Source organism: Euprymna scolopes, chromosome 19, assembly GCF_053919585.1.
Source record: "Euprymna scolopes isolate OS-2025 chromosome 19, ASM5391958v1, whole genome shotgun sequence".
In the NCBI taxonomy this organism is placed as follows: domain Eukaryota; kingdom Metazoa; phylum Mollusca; class Cephalopoda; order Sepiida; family Sepiolidae; genus Euprymna; species Euprymna scolopes.
This window is the reverse complement of record NC_136500.1, coordinates 65,026,417-65,049,769: the sequence shown is the minus strand read 5'-3', so window position 1 is coordinate 65,049,769 and position 23,353 is coordinate 65,026,417. Positions and strand designations below refer to the sequence as shown.

Sequence of the window (23,353 nt, the reverse complement as noted above, 5' to 3'; positions counted from 1 at the left end):
TATTACTATCATCCCATAAGCTATTAGTGTACATGGGCAAATTTATTCATGATAATTATTACTATCATCCCATAAGCTATTAGTGTACATGGGCAAATTTATTCATGATAATTATTACTATCATCCCATAAGCTATTAGTGTACATAGTTAAATTTATTCATGATAATTATTACAATCATCTCATAAGCCATTAGTGCACATGGGCAAATTTATTCATGATAATTATTACTATCATCCCATAAGCTATTAGTGTACATAGTTAAATTTATTCATGATAATTATTACTATCATCTCATAAGCTATTAGTGTACATAGTTAAATTTATTCATGATAATTATTACTATCATCCCATAAGCTATTAGTGTACATAGTTAAATTTATTCATGATAATTATTACAATCATCTCATAAGCCATTAGTGCACATGGGCAAATTTATTCATGATAATTATTACTATCATCCCATAAGCTATTAGTGTACATAGTTAAATTTATTCATGATAATTATTACTATCATCTCATAAGCTATTAGTGTACATAGTTAAATTTATTCATGATAATTATTACTATCATCTCATAAGCTATTAGTGTACATAGTTAAATTTATTCATGATAATTATTACTATCATCCCATAAGCTATTAGTGTACATAGTTAAATTTATTCATGATAATTATTACTATCATCCCATAAGCTATTAGTGTACATAGTTAAATTTATTCATGATAATTATTACTATCATCCCATAAGCTATTAGTGTACATAGTTAAATTTATTCATGATAATTATTGCTATCATCCCATAAGCTATTAGTGTATATTGGCAAATTTATTCATGATAATTATTACTATCATCCCATAAGCTATTAGTGTACATAGTTAAATTTATTCATGATAATTATTACTATCATCCCATAAGCTATTAGTGTACATAGTTAAATTTATTCATGATAATTATTACTATCATCCCATAAGCTATTAGTGTACATAGTTAAATTTATTCATGATAATTATTACTATCATCCCATAAGCTATTAGTGTACATAGTTAAATTTATTCATGATAATTATTGCTATCATCCCATAAGCTATTAGTGTATATTGGCAATTTTATTCATAATAATTATTACTATCATCTCATAACCCATTAGTGTACATAGCCAAATTTATTCATAATAATTATTACTGTTATCTTATAAGCGATTAGTGTTAAATTTATTCATAATAATTATTACTATCATCCCATAAGCTATTAGTGAACATAGCCAAATGTATTCATAATAATTATTACTATCATCTCATAAGCCATTAGTGCACATGGGCAAATTTATTCATGATAATTATTACTATCATCTCATAAGCTATTAGTGTACATAGCCAAATTTATTCATAATAATTATAGCTATCATCTCACAAGCTATTAGTGTACAGACCCAAATTTATTCATAATAATTATTACTATCATCCCATAAGCTATTAGTGTACAAAACCAAATTTATTCATAATAATTATTACTATCATCTCATAAGCCATTAGTGTACATAGTTAAATTTATTCATAATAATTATTACTATCATCTCATAAGCTATTAGTGTACAAAACCAAATTTATTCATAATAATTATTACTATCATCTCATAAGTCATTTGTGTACAGAGTTGATTTATTCATGATAATTATTACTATCATCCCATAACCCATTAGTGTACATTGGCAATTTTATTCATAATAATTATTACTATCATCGCATAAGCTATTAGTGTACATAGCCAAATTTATTCATGATAATTATTACTATCATCCCATAAGATATTACTGCACATAGCCAAATTTATTCATGATAATTATTACTATCATCCCATAAGCCATTAATGTACGTAGCCAAATTTATTCATAATAATTATTACTATCATCTCAGAAGCTATTAGTGTTTAATTTATTCATGATAATTATTACTATCATCCCATAAGCTATTAGTGTACATAGCCAAATTTATTCATAATAATTATTACTATCATCTCATAAGCCATTAGTGTAAATAGCCAAATGTATTCATAATAATTATTGCTATCATCCCTTAAGCTATTAATGCACATAGGCAATTTATTCCTAATAATTATTACTAACATCCCATAAGCTATTAGTTTAACTATACTGTCATCTAGGCTTCAGCCTCTGTCCCATCGACGAGATGTTGCATCCCTCTGCCTGTTCTACAAATACTTTAATGGTGAATGCTCTGACGAAGTGCAAACACTTGTACCTCCCCGACGTAACTACCCCTTACAAACCCGACAAGCTACTAAGTCTCATCCCTTTACAGTAAAGATCCCCAGGTGCAAGAAAGCCTTTTACTCCAATAGTTTCTTCCCCAGAACAGCGGGTCTTTGGAACGCCCTTCCGGGATTCTGCTTTCCCAACTGCACTGATATGCAGAAGTTCAAGTGTAATGTTAACAGACATCTTCTATTCATCTCCCTTCATAATGACCCTGCTAATTAAGTCCCTAATAGTAGCCCCCTGCTTCAAAGTGGCACTGTGCCTTGTTTGATGAGAAAATTTAATTAAAAAAAGAAAAAGCATAGCAAAATTGATTCATAATAATTATTACTATCATCCCATGAGCTATTAGTGTAAGTAGGCAAATTTATTCATAATAATTATTACTATCATCCCATAAGCTATTAGTATACATAGCCAAATTAATTCATGATAATTATTACTATCATCCCATAAGCTATTAGTGTACATAGCCAAATTTATTCATAATAATTATTACTATCATCTCATAAGCCATTAGTGTATATAGTTAAATTGATTCATGATAATTATTACTATCATCCCATAAGCTATTAGTGTACATAGTTAAATTAATTCATAATAATTATTACTATCATCTCATAAGCCATTAGTGTACATAGCCAAATTAATTCATAATAATTATTACTATCATCTCATAAGCCATTAGTGCACATGGGCAAATTTATTCATGATAATTATTACTATCATCTCATAAGCTATTTGTGTACGTAGCCAAATTTATTCATGATAATTATTACTATCATCCCATAAGCTATTAGTGTACATAGCCAAATTTATTCATGATAATTATTACTATCATCCCATAAGCTATTAGTGTACATGGGCAAATTTATTCATGATAATTATTACTATCATCCCATAAGCTATTAGTGTACATGGGCAAATTTATTCATGATAATTATTACTATCATCCCATAAGCTATTAGTGTACATAGTTAAATTTATTCATGATAATTATTACAATCATCTCATAAGCCATTAGTGCACATGGGCAAATTTATTCATGATAATTATTACTATCATCCCATAAGCTATTAGTGTACATAGTTAAATTTATTCATGATAATTATTACTATCATCTCATAAGCTATTAGTGTACATAGTTAAATTTATTCATGATAATTATTACTATCATCCCATAAGCTATTAGTGTACATAGTTAAATTTATTCATGATAATTATTACAATCATCTCATAAGCCATTAGTGCACATGGGCAAATTTATTCATGATAATTATTACTATCATCCCATAAGCTATTAGTGTACATAGTTTAATTTATTCATGATAATTATTACTATCATCTCATAAGCTATTAGTGTACATAGTTAAATTTATTCATGATAATTATTACTATCATCTCATAAGCTATTAGTGTACATAGTTAAATTTATTCATGATAATTATTACTATCATCCCATAAGCTATTAGTGTACATAGTTAAATTTATTCATGATAATTATTACTATCATCCCATAAGCTATTAGTGTACATAGTTAAATTTATTCATGATAATTATTGCTATCATCCCATAAGCTATTAGTGTATATTGGCAAATTTATTCATGATAATTATTACTATCATCCCATAAGCTATTAGTGTACATAGTTAAATTTATTCATGATAATTATTACTATCATCCCATAAGCTATTAGTGTACATAGTTAAATTTATTCATGATAATTATTACTATCATCCCATAAGCTATTAGTGTACATAGTTAAATTTATTCATGATAATTATTGCTATCATCCCATAAGCTATTAGTGTATATTGGCAATTTTATTCATAATAATTATTACTATCATCTCATAACCCATTAGTGTACATAGCCAAATTTATTCATAATAATTATTACTGTTATCTTATAAGCGATTAGTGTTAAATTTATTCATAATAATTATTACTATCATCCCATAAGCTATTAGTGAACATAGCCAAATGTATTCATAATAATTATTACTATCATCTCATAAGCCATTAGTGCACATGGGCAAATTTATTCATGATAATTATTACTATCATCTCATAAGCTATTAGTGTACATAGCCATATTTATTCATAATAATTATAGCTATCATCTCACAAGCTATTAGTGTACAGACCCAAATTTATTCATAATAATTATTACTATCATCCTATAAGCTATTAGTGTACAAAACCAAATTTATTCATAATAATTATTACTATCATCTCATAAGCCATTAGTGTACATAGTTAAATTTATTCATAATAATTATTACTATCATCTCATAAGCTATTAGTGTACAAAACCAAATTTATTCATAATAATTATTACTATCATCTCATAAGTCATTTGTGTACAGAGTTAAATTTATTCATGATAATTATTACTATCATCCCATAACCCATTAGTGTACATTGGCAATTTTATTCATAATAATTATTACTATCATCGCATAAGCTATTAGTGTACATAGCTAAATTTATTCATGATAATTATTACTATCATCCCATAAGCCATTAATGTACGTAGCCAAATTTATTCATAATAATTATTACTATCATCTCAGAAGCTATTAGTGTTTAATTTATTCATGATAATTATTACTATCATCCCATAAGCTATTAGTGTACATAGCCAAATTTATTCATAATAATTATTACTATCATCTCATAAGCCATTAGTGTAAATAGCCAAATGTATTCATAATAATTATTGCTATCATCCCTTAAGCTATTAATGCACATAGGCAATTTATTCCTAATAATTATTACTAACATCCCATAAGCTATTAGTTTAACTATACTGTCATCTAGGCTTCAGCCTCTGTCCCATCGACGAGATGTTGCATCCCTCTGCCTGTTCTACAAATACTTTAATGGTGAATGCTCTGACGAAGTGCAAACACTTGTACCTCCCCGACGTAACTACCCCTTACAAACCCGACAAGCTACTAAGTCTCATCCCTTTACAGTAAAGATCCCCAGGTGCAAGAAAGCCTTTTACTCCAATAGTTTCTTCCCCAGAACAGCGGGTCTTTGGAACGCCCTTCCGGGATTCTGCTTTCCCAACTGCACTGATATGCAGAAGTTCAAGTGTAATGTTAACAGACATCTTCTATTCATCTCCCTTCATAATGACCCTGCTAATTAAGTCCCTAATAGTAGCCCCCTGCTTCAAAGTGGCACTGTGCCTTGTTTGATGAGAAAATTTAATTAAAAAAAGAAAAAGCATAGCAAAATTTATTCATAATAATTATTACTATCATCCCATGAGCTATTAGTGTACGTAGGCAAATTTATTCATAATAATTATTACTATCATCCCATAAGCTATTAGTATACATAGCCAAATTAATTCATGATAATTATTACTATCATCCCATAAGCTATTAGTGTACATAGCCAAATTTATTCATAATAATTATTACTATCATCTCATAAGCCATTAGTGTATATAGTTAAATTGATTCATGATAATTATTACTATCATCCCATAAGCTATTAGTGTACATAGTTAAATTAATTCATAATAATTATTACTATCATCTCATAAGCCATTAGTGTACATAGCCAAATTAATTCATAATAATTATTACTATCATCTCATAAGCCATTAGTGTACATAGCCAAATTTATTCATAATAATTATTACTATCATCTCATAAGCCATTAGTGTACATAGCCAAATTTATTCATAATAATTATTACTATCATCTCATAAGCCATTAGTGTACATAGCCAAATTTATTCATAATAATTATTACTATCATCTCATAAGCTATTAGTGTACATAGCCAAATTAATTCATAATAATTATTACTATCATCCCATAAGCTATTAGTTTACATAGCCAAATTTATTCATAATAATTATTACTATCATCCCATAAGCCATTAGTGTACATAGTTAAATTTATTCATGATAATTATTACTATCATCCCATAAGCTATTAGTGTACATAGTAAAATTTATTCATGATAATTATTGCTATCATCCCATAAGCTATTAGTGTATATTGGCAATTTTATTCATAATAATTATTACTATCATCTCATAACCCATTAGTGTACATAGCCAAATTTATTCATAATAATTATTACTATTATCTTATAAGCGATTAGTGTTAAATTTATTCATAATTATTATTACTATCATCCCATAAGCTATTAGTGTACATAGCCAAATGTATTCATAATAATTATTACTATCATCTCATAAGCCATTAGTGCACATGGGCAAATTTATTCATAATAATTATTACTATCATCCCATAAGCTATTAGTGTACATAGCCAAATTTATTCATAATAATTATAACTATCATCCCATACGCTATTAGTGTACAGAGCCAAATATATTCATAATAATTATTACTATCATCTCATAAGCCATTAGTGTACATAGTTAAATTTATTCATAATAATTATTACTATCATCCCATACGCTATTAGTGTACAGAGCCAAATTTATTCATAATAATTATTACTATCATCTCATAAGCTATTAGTGTACATAGTTAAATTTATTCATAATAATTATTACTATCATCCCATAAGCTATTAGTGTACAAAACCAAATTTATTCATAATAATTATTACTATCATCTCATAAGCTATTAGTGTACAAAACCAAATTTATTCATAATAATTATTACTATCATCTCATAAGTCATTTGTGTACATAGTTAAATTTATTCATGATAATTATTACTATCATCCCATACCCCATTAGTGTACATTGGCAATTTTATTCATAATAATTATTACTATCATCGCATAAGCTATTAGTGTACATAGCCAAATTTATTCATAATAATTATTACTATCATCTCATAAGCTATTAGTGTACATAGCATAATTTATTCATAATAATTATTACTATCATCTCATAAGCTATTAGTGTACATAGCATAGTTTATTCATAATAATTATTACTATCATCTCACAAGCTATTAGTGTACATAGCCAAATTTATGAATGAAAATTAGGACATTTCCCATAATGCTAAACTATTTAACAACTTAACAGAACCTAACCATAATTTATAGGTTTGATCTTTTCCCCTACTGTATACTGCATAAGATATAACATCTTCAAAGCATTTTTAAACAAAACTTGTGTTGCTAGTCACTATTTTAGACGAAACGTGATGTCACAAATGCAATCACTGCATCTCATACTCTTGTGTAGAGTTTCTCAAACTTTAGGCCACTATGGGGACTCTGAGCAGTTCACTACCAAGATATGGGGCCTCTGAGCAATGCACTAACAAAATAATTTTTAAAATAAACTAACTATAGGGCCTCTGAACAATGCACTAACTATGGGGCCTCTGAGCAAGGCACTAACAAGATAATTTCTAAAATAAATATGAAAACGATTAATTTCAAATTTAACAGTAACTAATGATCCTGGTTGCAACCTTTTTTTTGTATTTGATTAATCCAAACTTGTTGCATTTTTTGTTAATTTATTTTTATTTTCTTTTTCATGGACCATCCTGGAGCTCTTTACACCTGTAGTTATGTATCATATCTCTTCCCAGTGAAAAAAAAATCAATAATTATATGTCTGCAGCTATTTAACTTTTCCATATAAAGCATTTAGTCCTCTTTAAGATAGAGCTTCCAGAACCCCTCAGCCTAACTCAGGGAGCCCCAGGGCTCCATGGATCCCACTTTATGAAACTTCGATCTAGTGAGGTTTATCAATTTCACAAAAGCTGAATGATAAAACAGTATCTCCAAATTTTTGACTGACCATAATAATGTACAAACACCTTACATACGCCAAAATGTTGATTCGAAATAGCACTCACAATTTTCTATTAAGATAAATTTGTTCTTTGGAACGGATTAAATAAAAGAGTTTAATGCACGAAACATTTATTTTTTAGTTTATCTGTCTACAATCTAAATATATCAATCTTATCAACCAGAGTAATTTTGATCCAGACATAATTTAAAGGTGGGCAGATGGGAGTGCAGGGTAAAGTAGTTGTTTTATTTGAAGTTTTATTTCCACAGGTCCAATCTAAATTGGAATAACTCTTTTAATAAAGGTTTGTTCTGGAATCAAAAAGTATATATACGGCTTTATGAATGGAAAGACAAAGAAGTGAAATGTGAAAGGTTATAAAAAAGATGATTAAGAGACCTCTTGATGCAAACTAATTTGTTTTGGTTGAATTGAAATCAGTGTTATTTTAAACAAGCGGTTTCCAAATAGGGTGGTGCAAGAGAATCATAAGGGTTGCAAGGAGATTGAAAGATAATCACAGATTTGAAAACCTTGTCATAAAAGTTCATACATAGCCGCATTGTTTTATATCCTCAAGATGTTCGATATCATATAATAATTGTGTTTTTGTGATAATAAAGGAAAGAGTCATTACTCCAGCCTATGCTGGTATGAAAACAATAAAATATTACAGTAAAAGAGGACATTTATTTTGTGAAAAGAAGTTGGTGCAAGGTATTAGGAAAAGTGGTTGGAGAGATAAAAATGAAAGTGCTTAGCAATTTTCGTTTACTTGGTTGATTAAAGTGTAGTATTCATGTTGTTCTAATTCAGGAGAAGAAATCTTAGACTAAGCCAATTTTTATTTTTGTACCAATCCAGAGTGCTTATTTTATAGGGGCTTGGCTGCCCCAATTTAAAAAACCAACCTTGTATTTGCTCTCACAGAGAAAAGAAATAAATAGAGACTAACTGGCAGTGAGAAGGAAAGTTGTGGAAGAAGATAAAGAGAGAGAGAGAGAGAGAGAGAGAATGGAATAAGGAAGGAAAAAAGAGAAAGAAAAGCCTATTTTTTTTGGGGGGGGGGGCTTGACTTCCTGCACTTTAAAAATCGATCTTGCATCTAACTTTGCTCTAAAAAATAATGCAAGTAAATAGGGACGTAGTTGGTAACATTGCAGTGAGAAGGAAAGTTGTGGAAGAAGGAAAAGAGAAAAAGAAAGGTATAAGAAAAGAAAAGAAAAAAAGAGATAGAGAAGGAAGAAACCAGGTAACATATAAAGAAAATAAATTATATGCTCATACGAAAAATAAACCTACGACTATTATGCACTGCTAGTTGTTTTATTTTTTTGTTTTTAATGTATTTATCATCAACAAAAGGCTTGATGTGTAGCAAGCAAATTTTTATTCTGAAAATGATAGAGAGTTATGGTGAACTAATCTCAAAATTGTATTTAGATCATGAATGCAAAAAATTAATCTTTGAAATAAACCACATAATTGTATAACAAATATATTTTTCTGTGGTTTATTTTAATTTGTAGTTTGCCGTTTAAAAAAAAAAAAAAACTAGACTTGTATGTAATATACTGAGTTCGTATAATCCAGTAAATTTTAATATACCAATAAGTTTTAAGCCAAAAAGAGATGACTTAAAAAGTAAGCTACAAAATTATCATACTTCATAATTGAGCATTAATATACTGTGTAAGCAAAATCAGAACATTAAAAAAAGGTGTTGATGGCAACAAAAAGTGTATTTCATTTCAAGTTACAATTGTTTCCATGTCTGGTCGACAATTTCAAACATTATATCTTTTGAAAATTTTCAAAAATCAGCATTTCTTCAGACTTTATGAATAAAAACTATATAAAAACATTATATATATATATATATATATATATATATATATATATATATATATATATATATATGTTTTTATATATAATGAGTCAATGGTAAATGCTACAAAACCTGAAAAGTGCTCAATACTACTGTAAAGCAGAATGTTTTTATTGCCGTTTTTTAGTCTGTTTGGTTACATATGTTTCCACTACCAGAATCGCATTAACAATCCAATAGTTTCATCAGACTTTGCAGATTGAAATATTTATTACTAGCGGGGGTACCCGGCGTTGCCCGAGTGTTTGTTTCCAGGACGGGGGGGGGGGGAGTTTTAAAAAATGTTATGGTAGGTAAGTAGGAAGGATCAAACCCGGAGTCATGAGTAAAAGTAGGAAAATAAAGTGTGAAAAAAAAAAAAAAACATCTGCTACATTAACAGTTCGGCCACCAAGAAAAGTCCATTCCAGTTGTTTAGGAAAAAAAAAAAAAAAACGACTACGGTAGGTTGGCGCGAACGTGAAAATATAATGTGAATTGTCCAGCACGCTAACCACTACGCCACAGAGCACTGCAGCTTAGTTTAGTGATTTTAAATAACTTCACATGAAAGAACTATGAAGCCAAACCGGTGTTCTCTTCTCAACTGTTCCTTGTGAACGATCCCCAAACGGTGTTAAGTGGTGGCAGGGGGAGGAGGAATTTATTAGAGAGAAAATATTTTACCACTTCCATTGATCTTAACCGATTTTGGCCGTGACTTCTCAGCAGAAAAAGTATAGAAATCTAAGATTATCGAGGAATTTGAGAAATAATAAGCCTATAACACACCTCAGATATTGTTCTGCCGTTTGTGCATATTATATTTGCATGAAATATCTTGATTTTTAATCCTATTAATGTCAAAATCCGACGGGAAAAAATGAGTTCATTTTATTTATATAGAGAAGATGAAGAAGAGATTAAAAAAAAAGTACAAATTTAAATCAGCAGCAGCCAACTGTGAAATTCACAAAAAAAAGATGATGATTAACAAAGGTAGCCGGTTAAATTACAAAACCAGAGGCAAAGAAAAAGAGAAAGAGGTGGAAAGAGAGAGAGAGAGGAGGGAAGGAGAAACGGAAGAGGTGTAAGTTATTAAGAGAGAAAGAAAGAAAGAAAGAAAGAGGCAGTTAAGTAGATGGATGGGGTTGGATATGATCTGGTAGTTAATATGAAAATCAAATCCGTCATTTTTTTTTTTTAATTTCACAGTTGGCTACTGCTGATTTGAATTTATACTTTTTTTTTTTATCTCTGCTTCTTTATCATAAATATTTCAGTCTGCAAATTCTGATGAAACTATTGGATCATTAATTGGATTCCAGTAGTGGAAACATAGGTAACTAAACAGACAAAAAAACGGTTATAAAAACATATATACGCAGGCGGCAAAAAGAAAGTTTGCACTTGTAATTTTTTCAAAACCTGCAAATTTAAGCTAAATTTAATGTAACTGTTTAAACAAACTATTCCTCATTTGATTTGCCGGCACTGTATATATAAGCAATACCTGATCACATGCATCGTACGTGATAGATGTATAACGTAAAGAATGTTGATCGATATTTGTTTCAGTGGCCTCTAGCAAGTGTCCCATTGGCCAGATCCTACCCACCAAAGTCTTTAATCCAGCCTGCGGAGCTCTTATGGAAAACGTAAAAATATCCAGGAAAAATTTTAAAATTGGAAATGTATGAAAATAGTGTGGTGTTTTTTTTTTTGTTTAGAAAATGATTAAAAAAATGTGGTTTAAAAGAACCAGTTTCATTAAAAAGCAAACCTAATGAGCAAAACAGTAAAAAATAGGTTCAGGTCATTTTTTCTCTTTATTTTTGCCCACGTAGTTCTAAAAAAGTCAGTAATACCCCTCCTCCCCCCGTTTGAAATCTTTGGAAACCCCTGGCCTATAACTATTTTTATAACTATGATTCATGTCAGCTCCTAAACAAATAGAAAGCATTCATCTCAGTACATGTCACTGTCATATCAAAGACTGTTATATCAACTAACATGCTCATGACTAAATAATATGATAAACAAAACAGACTTTTTGTGTGGGTTTGATTTTGTAATAGCACTCTATTACTAATCTAATTTCCTTTGTGATTCATTTCTTTTTCTGTATGCGGTCTTTGGTTTGTGCTGATCATATTTATTTATATGTATTTGGTCTGTTGTATTCTGTTACGTGAAATAAGAAGCGCACGCATGCGTTATGTTGATCATGACTTTCAGATCTTTCTTCTGAGCCCCAAGACTATTATGTTTGTTTATCATTTTCCCTACTTTTGTTAGTGTATGTGACAACACCTGGCCCCAAACTTATTTTTACCTGTGACATTGTCACATTCACTGTTTATCTACCCCATACAAATTCCATGAACAGAGTTTCTTTCTAAAAATAGCCCATACATGAAATACATTACCGCAGTACTACAAGTCATCTTCAAATCCAATGTCAGCAAATACATGATGTCCTTTTAAATAGTCAGATTTTGTTGATTTCATTCATCTTTTTCAATCCTCTCAGGGTATTATTCGTTGTTCATCTGGCAACCTCATAAATCTTTATCCTCAACTGGCTTTTGACCTTGGTAGTGGTAAGTTATTATTAAAAAAAAAAAGCAGTGCACTATATTAGTATTTGTATCAATGGCCTATAATTTGGAAACTAAGCATTGTAACATTGTCCGGGAACCCACCTGTTAGAGCCTCGGTCGCAATGGAGAAAAAATAGAAAAGCACTTCAATTCGCTTTTTTATTATTTATTTATTTACTCATTCTCTTATTACGGCTGTGATGTCCCTGATCTGATCATGCTCTCCAACATCATCCACATCTCTAACGTGATCTCAAACATTAATCCCGCCTCTAACGTTATCTCCTTTTTAAAGTTTCTATTTTTCCCTACCAGTGACGTCATTTCACGTACATTTGCATATGCGTGCCCGCGCTATGTTACAGTATTTCCAAACCTATATAGACTTATAGGACATAATTCCAAGGGGATGCCATCTATTTTCCAAGCACCCTATGATATTTAATTATAATCTTCTTTTTCGATTTCAGCCTTACATTGTTGAGCCGACTTCTTCCTGGAAAATTGACTGGGACGAGTTGGAAAGAAACAGGAAGAATTTCCGGGCTTTGTGTCATTTGCTCTTTGAGAAGGTAAAGCTTATCAATCCATCTATCAAACACATCTCTCACTCTTCAGCAATAAAGTAGGGTGTGTGCAAAAATTAATCACTCTTCATTTGCTGCTGTATCTGTTACAGATTAAAGGAAGGATGAGGGGGGGTACAAGTTACTAATTGGTTGAACATGACCATATGATATTTTAGAAAAATAAGATTTCAAATTATTTTTTGGATTGGTTCGATTGTCTGAAATATTGTTCTCATCTTGATTTGTTTTTTCCACAACGTTTCGGCTGATATAACCTCCGACTGTCCTCAAATGCATTCACAGTGGATGGTATTGGTGTATGGTAAAAAAAGAAATAGGCTTAGCTCTATTTTTAGCCATTCACCAATAACATCCAGTGTGAATGCGCCTGAAGAGAATCAGAGGTTATATTGCCCGAAAAATAGTGAGAAAAGCAATAAAGATGAAAATAATAGTCCAAATGATCTAGATAATACAAGAAATAATTATTACACCTCATCTCAAAAACAATACAAACATCAGATTTGAAATTGTTACTCATTTAAGTTATATTGGCTTGCTACGCTGAAACAAAGGCATAGAGAAAGAAGAAACAAAGACAAAGAAACAAGACATCTGTTTTTTGAAACGGCAGAGTAAAAATTGCCTTTGTTTTCACTGAGCATGCCTGGTAGTGATGATTACCAATATTTTCATTTTTTATTATGTTTCAACAATAACCACACATGGATACAACGCGTAAAATTGTCACTAACTCTTACACGTCCCAGTCTTAGTATGCACTCTGATTGTGGTTATAATGGTCCTCTTCAATATGCCAGAGAAGTAAATAATGATAGCACTTAATCCATTAAATTTATATTTATTTTTAATTTTAATTTTTTTTTTTTTTCAAATACAAGAATTTTTTTTTTTTTTTTCATAGAAGAACAATTATTTCAAAGTCCCACCTGAATTCACAGTTTGGCTATTTTTTTAGTTTGACAAAATCAAATGATAAAAACCAGATCCAGGTGTTCGTGCAAGGTTTTCAAATGCTTTTTAAACATCATGTGACATTAGACTAGTTTTGCAAAACCTACACTTAACTTCAAAAGCCTATCACTGCTAAGTAAGATGTAAGACAATTTAACATTAAAAAACCCAATGCATTTCTGTTTGTTGTTTACACTATAGACACATAAAGAAGTGAATCCTGTTCGGATGGCAACTTTTTTATAATTATCAGTGTACAGCAAGTGAAAGAGAAAAAGGCAAAGGATAGCGAATTAAGAAACAAAATAGAAAGAGACGTGTAGTTTCAATCAGCGCCAGAGTAAAAAATGCCTCTGTTTTTGTTTTTTTTACTAGAAGTTTTCTTTTTTATTTCCGGTATCTCAATGCGCATGTCTGGCGATGTCTTAACTTCCAAAATGCAAGGGAGACAAATAATGATACTAAAATCAGTAAAATTTAGCATGATTTTTTGATCCGCTTGATTTTGTTGTTGCTATTGCTTTCCCAATTCTTTTTTGAATTAGATCCTTGTGGGAGAAAAACCATGTGATGAGTACCAATATTTTCATTTTTATTGTCCTTCAATGATAAGCACGCATGGATACAAAACGCAATGTCTTTATTTTATTATCTTATATTAAACTGTAAGAACATGACAGCAAACAAATATAAAATATCTTAGGGCTTAGAAGAACGATATAAAAGTCATTATTCATATAATCTTTGTTTTATTGCTGTTAAATGATAAACATACATGAATACAACATGTAAAATTGGCTATAACTCTGACAGACCCTGTCTTGGAATTTCTCTTATTTGGGCTAAGATTGCCCTCTTCAGTTCAGGAACAGCTTGGAGTTGATAGACATTATTTTGAGGTAAGTGCATGAATAAAAATCTGGACGATGATTATGGTTTGGTGAGTGTGAAAGACATTCAGAATTACACCTCCCTACTGATGAGATGATCACCAAAGTGTCCCTGCATGTTATTGTATAGCAATAAAACAAAAACTGTTGGTCTCTTATGTCTGAAATTGGTGTGCAAGTTTAGCATACAGTGAATTTTATTTGTATCAAATAAGGTTAGATTGCAGAAAGAATTGTGAATTTCATTAATGGGTACCATTTTTTAGAGGTCATCCTGTAATGAAGATTCAGCTGTGTGCATGTATGTCCATATGTATATGGTGTAGGTAGAAAAACAAAACGTTTTTCATGAAATTCGGAACATAGATAATGCACATGAGATGGAGCATAATGAACTGTTTAATTTTTTTTAATGGTAATCAACTTAGACAAGACATGAAGCCAGTTGATGTAAACAGTTAAAAATAATAATGAAAGCAAGAGTAGGAAAATAGATGAGTTTTACTCTACTCAACCCTGACTTTAAGTGTGAGTTTAAGTTTCTTTCCAAAGGAATATGTTCATACATCTTGTTCACCAACTGCAGTTTGCCTTGTAGTTGTATATTTAATTCTACGAGATGTTGTGTGATTTCAGTCGTCATTTAACCAGTCATCATTGCTGAAATATGTAACATCTTGTTGCTTATTTACCATGAATTGTTCAATTGCTTTCTTCAAATTCCAAAACACTTTCAAAGTAGCAGCTCTGCTGAACCAACAAACTGCAGTGAAATATGGAATATCTGGATAATCAGAGTCCAGTTCTTCTAAAAATTACTGAAATTGTTGATGGTTCAGTTCTCTAGCATGAATAAAAGTTACACACTGCACCACATTTTTCATGACATCAGTAAAATTCAGTATCTTTGCACATAAGTTTTTCCTAATGTATAATACAGTAATTCATAACAACTTCTTCTGCATCAATAGAATCCAAAAATTTTCTTGCGAATCCATTGATTTTTCTTGTGATTGAGGGTGTCCTATCAGTTGTGAAGCCACATAGTTTGGACGTGTCCAATTCAAACTTCCCCATCAACTGCAAAACTTGTTAACTAATATCATGGCTGGTAGTTGTTGAAGACATACTAGTCATGTCCAAAAATTGCTCAATAATTTCAAAATTCTCAGTAACGTCCTAGATATGACCTAAAACTATATCCGATGGTGAAGCCCCAACCTTGCGGGCCTTAGGGAGTGTGGAGCCACCCTTTAATTGCCATTGCTCCCAGGTCCACTCTGACCCGGAGTGGTAGTACCTGTTAGGGTCCCAACTATGGGTTAAATAGAATCTGACTTTAAAAAAAATATACTCAAAATAACTGGATTCGGCATTAAATAACCTGAAAAGTGTTGATATACCATAAAACAAAAACACGAACCAACCAATCCTGAGCAAACACAACCAATGATGCTGCATCACTGACAGCTGTACTTTCACCAAGTGGCAAATTATATGTGATACATTTTTTTATTCGCTCTGTTAAAGTTTCATCAATGTTATCAGCAAGCTGATTGATTCTGCATATCACAGTAAAATGGGACAAACTTGTTTGCTGTGATAATGTTACTTTTTTTTTTAGGCCTTACAAAATGAGTAAATGTGTCGAAACAATGTTTAACAAATCCTCCTTTCAAAAACCCTTTTCTCTTCTCAGCAATTGATTCACAAATTTTGAAGCTTAGTTTCATAACAACTTCAGAGTTGGTGGTGAAAATAGCTTGTTGTTTTTTAATTAACTTATTCAGTTGTTCCAGGTTGTCCAGTCAAGGCTGCCCAAGTAATGCATCATGCAGAGGAATATGTTGTATTGTATAATGTTGTTTAATGTTGTATGGCACCTTGATTGTGCTGAATGACAAAGTACTTTTTGCTCCAGTTATTGTTAAAAAATTTTTCTTCCCCATCAATTCTCCATTTTTTTTTTGTTGTTTTTTGTAGCAGGAATCTTTACCTGGATAAAATATGAAGAAATAGTAATAGTTTATAATAGTATAACTAATTAATTAAAAAATAATAATAAATTAAAAATCAGCCAACAATGTGCCTTGATATTATTAAACACGGTTTTAAAAATGGTTTCCACATATAACTTTAACAGTATATTAATTAGCACATTAATATCTATATTATTATTACATTTGTGTCCATCTGCCCGTCAGTCAGTCAGTCTGTCATCTGTTCGCTTTTTTATCAGTGTTTCCGCCCACTAGGAGGATCTGTTTTACTACTTTTTGAAATGCATCTGTACTGGTGTTTCTGTCTGTCCCTCAGTCTGTCTGTTCACTTTTTGTAAAGTTTGTAGATTTTCTGTGTTACACTTTTTTGTTTTGTGGTTTTAAAATATTATGATGGAAAATCCTACTGAATAATAAAGAATCTAACTAAAACGGCATGAAGAATGTATCTAAGAAAGAAAATTAAAATTTTGTTTTTATTTCTTTCCAAATCAATTGAAAAAATTATAAGAATCTGAATTAAATAAACAATAGGCAATAATGTAAAAAATAATCACCTACAATTATTATTTCCAAAAATAATAAATATTCGAAAAAAATAATTTTGAAAAATTCCTTATGGGTTTGGAGTAAATGTAATAGAGAGAGGAGAGGTGCGAATGAACTGGAAATCCGGGCCATCAAAAATGCAACCTGGAATTGGATGACCTGGTCCTATGACGCAAGTCGGTTTATGGGTCAGACCGTTGAATGGAGCAAAGTTCGGATGTATATGAATGTTTATTAAATAAACCACCACCACCTCTACCGCCGATTATGTGTATATGAATGTTTATTTAATAAACATTCATATACACATAATCGGCGGTAGAGGTGGTGGTAGAGATAGTGTAGGTGGAGAGGGTGTGGTTGTGACCGTGACAGGCAGTTGAGCATCGTCTGTCCTCCCCTTTCTGCTGTCACACTCTGACTGACCCTGACTCTTGTTTATCATTTCTTTTTATGAATTTTCCTGTTAACCAATTTACGACATTGACCCACATTCTGACCCTGTCGATGTTTGCTTTTGGTCTTACTTGCGGCCGAATTATGTCATCTTATTCCCGGGTTTCATTTTTGTCGGTCAGGGTTTAAGTTCATCCGAACTTTGCTCCATTCAACGGTCTGACCCATAAACTGACTTGCGTCATAGGACCAGGTCATCCAATTCCAGGTTGCATTTTTGATGGCCCGGATTTCCAGTTCATTCGCACCTCTCCTCTCTCTATTACATAAGCAGTTTAATCAATAATTTTGATAATATCTGGTTCAATAGCATGAATGAACCTGTGAAACGATCCAGGTTAGTACTGGTTGGCCCAAAAGTAGTGACCTATTTTAAAACTTCAATAACTTTTAAAATATGTCACTACTTCTGGGCCACCAATATCATTATTTTATTGTCTTCATCCTCTTCACCTCCTTTATTATTATGAATATTTTCCTTTCTGATTTAGAACAATGTTCTCATTGGCCGTCTGGAACGACAAGACACAGATTCTTCAACAATTCAATCTGCCAAAAAATCAAATGTACGTCCATTCAGGCTTGAAGAACCGCAAGGATATTTTGTTCTCTTGCCAACTCAAAATGGCTCAATGCTAATAAAATCCTTGGCTTGTAAAGAACTGATGCTACACTATCATCAAGAATCTCCTGTGGAACATCCATTAATCAGTGATCTACAGTTGGTTGAAGCTTCCCTTAATAAGGTAAGCAGCTCTGATTTATTGTTGAGTTTTAAAAAAGCAAATGTTTCTTTTCTTTGTTTTTGTTATGGCATATCAACCCTTTTGGGATTATTTAATACTAATTTTTTTAAGCATTAAATTCTTAATATCAAATATGTACCATTGGTATTTGCTTTTATTAGTTATTTCTTATGTAAAATGCATATTCTATTTAATTGATAGATGAGCTTGTTAGTTGGTTGTTTGTTGGATTTTATAGCATATCAACTATCTTTAAATGATTTTATGCAAAAAATTTTAGGTTTGATACTTTTGAAAAAAAAACTGTGATCCAGGTCAGCAACCAGTTAACACCACTTTCACACTTGTACATTCCTCTTGCATTGCAGGCTGATGCCTATGGCATCAGTTGATGTGGCATTGTCAACTTTATTTTTCTGTACTCTTGTGATGTAAGGCTGATGAAGTTCACCATCTTAAAAATGTCCCTCCTGGGATCAAAATGTCTTCTTCAGCCAGATAGTACCTCCTTGCATGTTGTATTTGTTTTAATCAGCAATTATGAACTGGCATTGCTTGGGTGAGTCACCAATAAAGAAAAGACAGGTACACGTAGAAACAAAATGAAGTTGTGAAATAAAATAAGCAGTTTGAATATTAAAAAAAAGATATAGCATGATAATATTTTAAATTTTGATTTGAGAGAAGAATATGTATTCTTCCTCAGAGTCAAGTCTTTTGTAAACATGAGTAGTTGTCTTTAGTTCTGGATGAAACTTAGGGTTTTCAGCTTGGACTTCACAAATTGTAATTTAGTGTACAATTGATTAAAAACAACTTTCTTTTCCAGATTTAAAAAAAAAAGTTATTCACTCAAATAAAAGGCATGTAAACCCTAATCTAACTTCAACTGAACTTATTTCTTATTTTCCATGATTAAATTTGCTCTCTACACTGGTTTATATACCCATGCAAGATAACTTAGCATCGCTCAGACAAAATCTACTTGCTTAAGCCAGCACACAATGTGATTGGTCATTAGCTTACTTTTACATACTTTAGAGACCGAACTTCTCATGTTAACTACTCTGCCTTGTTTTCATGTGGCACAGATTTTTCTTTGCACTTAATTTTCTCTCACTTGACATCTGTCATATTCTGGCAGTGGTATCCTTTGAACTGACTATTTTTGAGTTCCAGCTGAAACAATGTGTTACCTGTGTCAGTGTTTCAGTTGGGTTCATCTACAGCAAAAACGAGTTTGTCTAAAAGTTACATAAAGCACCAGAGTTGTTCAACAGGTAATTGCCAAGGTTTCTCTGATAGTATGTTGGGTTATATCAATGGAATTGTTTGCATGGTTCTGGGTTGTGTTGATAGAATTGTTTGGAATGGTGTCGGATCGTGTTGATGGAATTGTTCAGGATCATGTCAGGTCGTTGTTTATGTAGTTTGTCATTACTGTTTTAGCTAGTTCTTAGGTAGTCTATCGTTTCTCTCTTAGCTTGTTCTTAGGTAATATGTCGTTACTCTCTTGGCTTGTTCTTAGGTAATATCTTGTTACTGTCTGAGCTAGTCCTTAGGTAGTTTGTGGTTAGCTAATTCTTAGGTAGTCTGTCTTTCCTGCCTTAGTGTAGTGTAATGGGGAGGGGGGATTTTGTCCGTTGCGTGTATATCTCATTACATGTCTCTCTTTGTCTTTATCTATGTGTGTAATTATGATACATCTAGTGTCTATATATGGCCGTTTCTTAATTTCTTATATGTGTGTATAACCACATATTGACCTACCTTTTTTCTGCCTCTTGGCTTTGTCGCTCCTACCTGCAAAAGGGAACTGCATGAACAAAATAACAAGTCAGAAGCTTCTTTTAATTAATTTCTTTTTTTTTTTTTTTATAAGTCTTAGCTGTTCCGTATCTTTCTTTTGTTGGCTGACTTAACTTTTTTTGCATTTCTTTTTCCGATGCATTTCTGTGTAAATCTCAAAAGTGTCTACTCCATCCAAAATCAGAAACCAGACTGACTTGCATGCAAGAGAAAAGATATCTTCCTCTTTTTCTTTCTTTCTTTCCACGTTCTTTTTTTCACAAACCTGAATTACCTATTTCAGGTGATATCGTTGACTCCGGCTACAGAGTTTGACATACGTCAGCACTTGACCATTGAACTCTTTTTGTACTAACCAACCTTCGCAGCAAACTCATAATTTTCAACATGCTGGCGTAATCCGGGATAGATTACATATCACTCCTCCCCCTCTCAATATTTAAAAATGTCTGCGTACATTTTTACATAATCACTCTATAATTTCTTCACACACTTCCAGTCAAGAAAAGGTCAGAAATCCCCATTATATTGTAAAATTTCTCCATTTAATTCCTGTTGGTCAGCTATCTCTATTGACAACCATAATCATCACCACCCATGCTTTACCTTAGTGGGAACCCGTTTGCTTTTTTCTGCTATGTGGAGCGATCCATCACACCATACTGGTTACTGCAGCTGGCTTAAACAGCCAATAACTTCATCAACTCAAATTTGGATACAAGAAACTCCCTTCTCATCGATTCTTGACTTAAAGTCAAAGAAAATCTATAACCATAACCACCGAGGCTTTCAATTACTTGACGATTCACTCGTCCACCAGATTTTTCTGACACTTCCCTCTCCCCCGGGTGTTAGTAGACTATCCTCATATTTCTGTCATCAACTTATACGTTCCATCATCTCAATCATACCATAATTCTTGGGAACAAAACCGAAAACCCTGACTTACATATCTATGATGGTCAACTATCTAAACACACAAGATGTGTTCTATGTACTGAATCACTCGGATTTCTAAAGCTTCAAAACTAGAGCTCCCAGCATCGATCCAGAAAAATGTCACACCCATAATTAACCTTACCCTCTCCTCTTGCACCGGTGGAATGTGTTTACTAATTTACATACTATCGTTTTGAAGGAGTATGTGTAATTTTTCCTACATCCTCACAAAAGTGTAGAGTACAAAACTATGGTTAACCCACACATATACTCATCAAAAGACTTAATAAGGTATCTTTTTATACTAACACTGTCGTTTGGGGACCCAATCTACTGATTAACTGGTTACATATTTTTTTACCTTTTTTTATTTTATTTATACACCAGTTCACTTCTCGTCACCTGAGTGGTTCGGAATCTAATAGTAATCCTTTTGCCATTATAAACGTTCGCTCCATGTCAGAGGAATAATCTTTATTCTCCAAGGTTAGGCATTTGTAACCTGCCGAGGCCCATAGAGCGGCTCCTGTTCGCATTTTTTTTCGCCATGTGAGGAATCTATTTCTCCAAGTTTCAGCTTAAACCTGCCTCTTTTGGTCCATAGCGAATGCAAACACTGAATTTTCCAACAACTATCTGTAGCCGAAGAAAATCACAAAACAAAACAAAACATTAAAAAAAACATGCAAATCACTTCCGAAAATATAAAATAATTTGACTAACCCTAACACAACCTTTTTATGTAAATTTACCCTTGTCGCTGACCCTTGCGTTTCCCATATCTCTCGCTCACATCTCGCAACTAACAGACACATTGAACTGCAAACATTGAAACAATCAACAAAATTATATTGACAAGAAAAAGTCCCAAGTTCTTACACAGTTCTCCAATCTGGGCAGCACCAGCCAACCCTGCTAATAATGGCGAATCACTTCCACTTTCACAGCATACAATTTCACAAACATTTTTTTTTAAATTATTATTTTAAAAAAACACCAAAAATAGCAGGAATTACTCTTAAAGTTAATGTGAACAATAGTCTCTCTTCAAAACATTAAAAAAAAACAATTTGTAAAAAAAAAATTCCAAGATATCATTCAAGCATTTCAGCTCTTATGCTAATAACAATTCTTTCCTAATTAAAACACGAGACATTTTCATTTACAATTATCCAAAAAAAATTTAGGAGATCTATTCAAGCATAATGTTCAGTTAATCTTTTAAATAAAAAAAACTCATTATAAATTCAAGAAATATCCCACATGCCGTGTTCAAAAACCCTTATAAATTCAAAATATAACCTACGTGTCTTATTCAAATAAAAATTCTTTTCCTTAAGAATTACCAAAACTAAAGAAAAACATTCTAATGTGATGCTCAGATAATCTTCTCTTTACAAACCCATTAAAAATTTACAAACCCATTAAAAATTTACAAGCCCATTAAAAATTTACAAACTCATTCAAAATTCAAGAAATCTTACATGTTATGTTAAAAAAATAACTTTCTCCTTTCTAAAAAAAAATTATCAAAGTTCACAATTCTTCTCTTCGCAACATCATAAACAATTTCAAATGCTTTCTATAACCGTTTTTTTTCTTTAATCTAAAAAAAAATACCCATAGAATGTAAATTCTTTTTACAAAATATATATTTTATATTCAACAATTTCTCTTTTAAAATTCATAAACACTTTAATTTTTTTTATATCCATATAATTCTTTCCTTTCGCTTTCAAAAAACATCATTACAACATACACAAAATAAAAACTTGTGAAAATCTGAAAAGGGCTTGAGGCACCTCCAACATTTGTCCTGAAATAAAACAAACATTTCGACACAACAAAAAATACATTCATTTACTTTTCAGAACGTGTCTATTGTTTTTAAAGCAATTAAATTCAATTGCCC

The 23,353-nt window shown here is 31.4% G+C and overlaps 1 protein-coding gene across 2 annotated transcripts in view; it reads left to right on the top strand.

The window, feature by feature from the left end:
* LOC145240166 (meiosis 1 arrest protein-like) overlaps window positions 1–23,353 on the top strand; it is a 644,978-nt gene that overhangs the window by 413,953 nt on the left and 207,672 nt on the right. For both annotated transcript variants that reach the window (XM_080103755.1, XM_080103756.1), the window contains exons 10-11: window positions 12,979–13,080; window positions 18,439–18,693. In XM_080103755.1, the coding sequence (XP_079959881.1) occupies window positions 12,979–13,080; window positions 18,439–18,693 (357 nt within the window). The remainder of the gene's footprint in view (window positions 1–12,978; window positions 13,081–18,438; window positions 18,694–23,353) is intronic.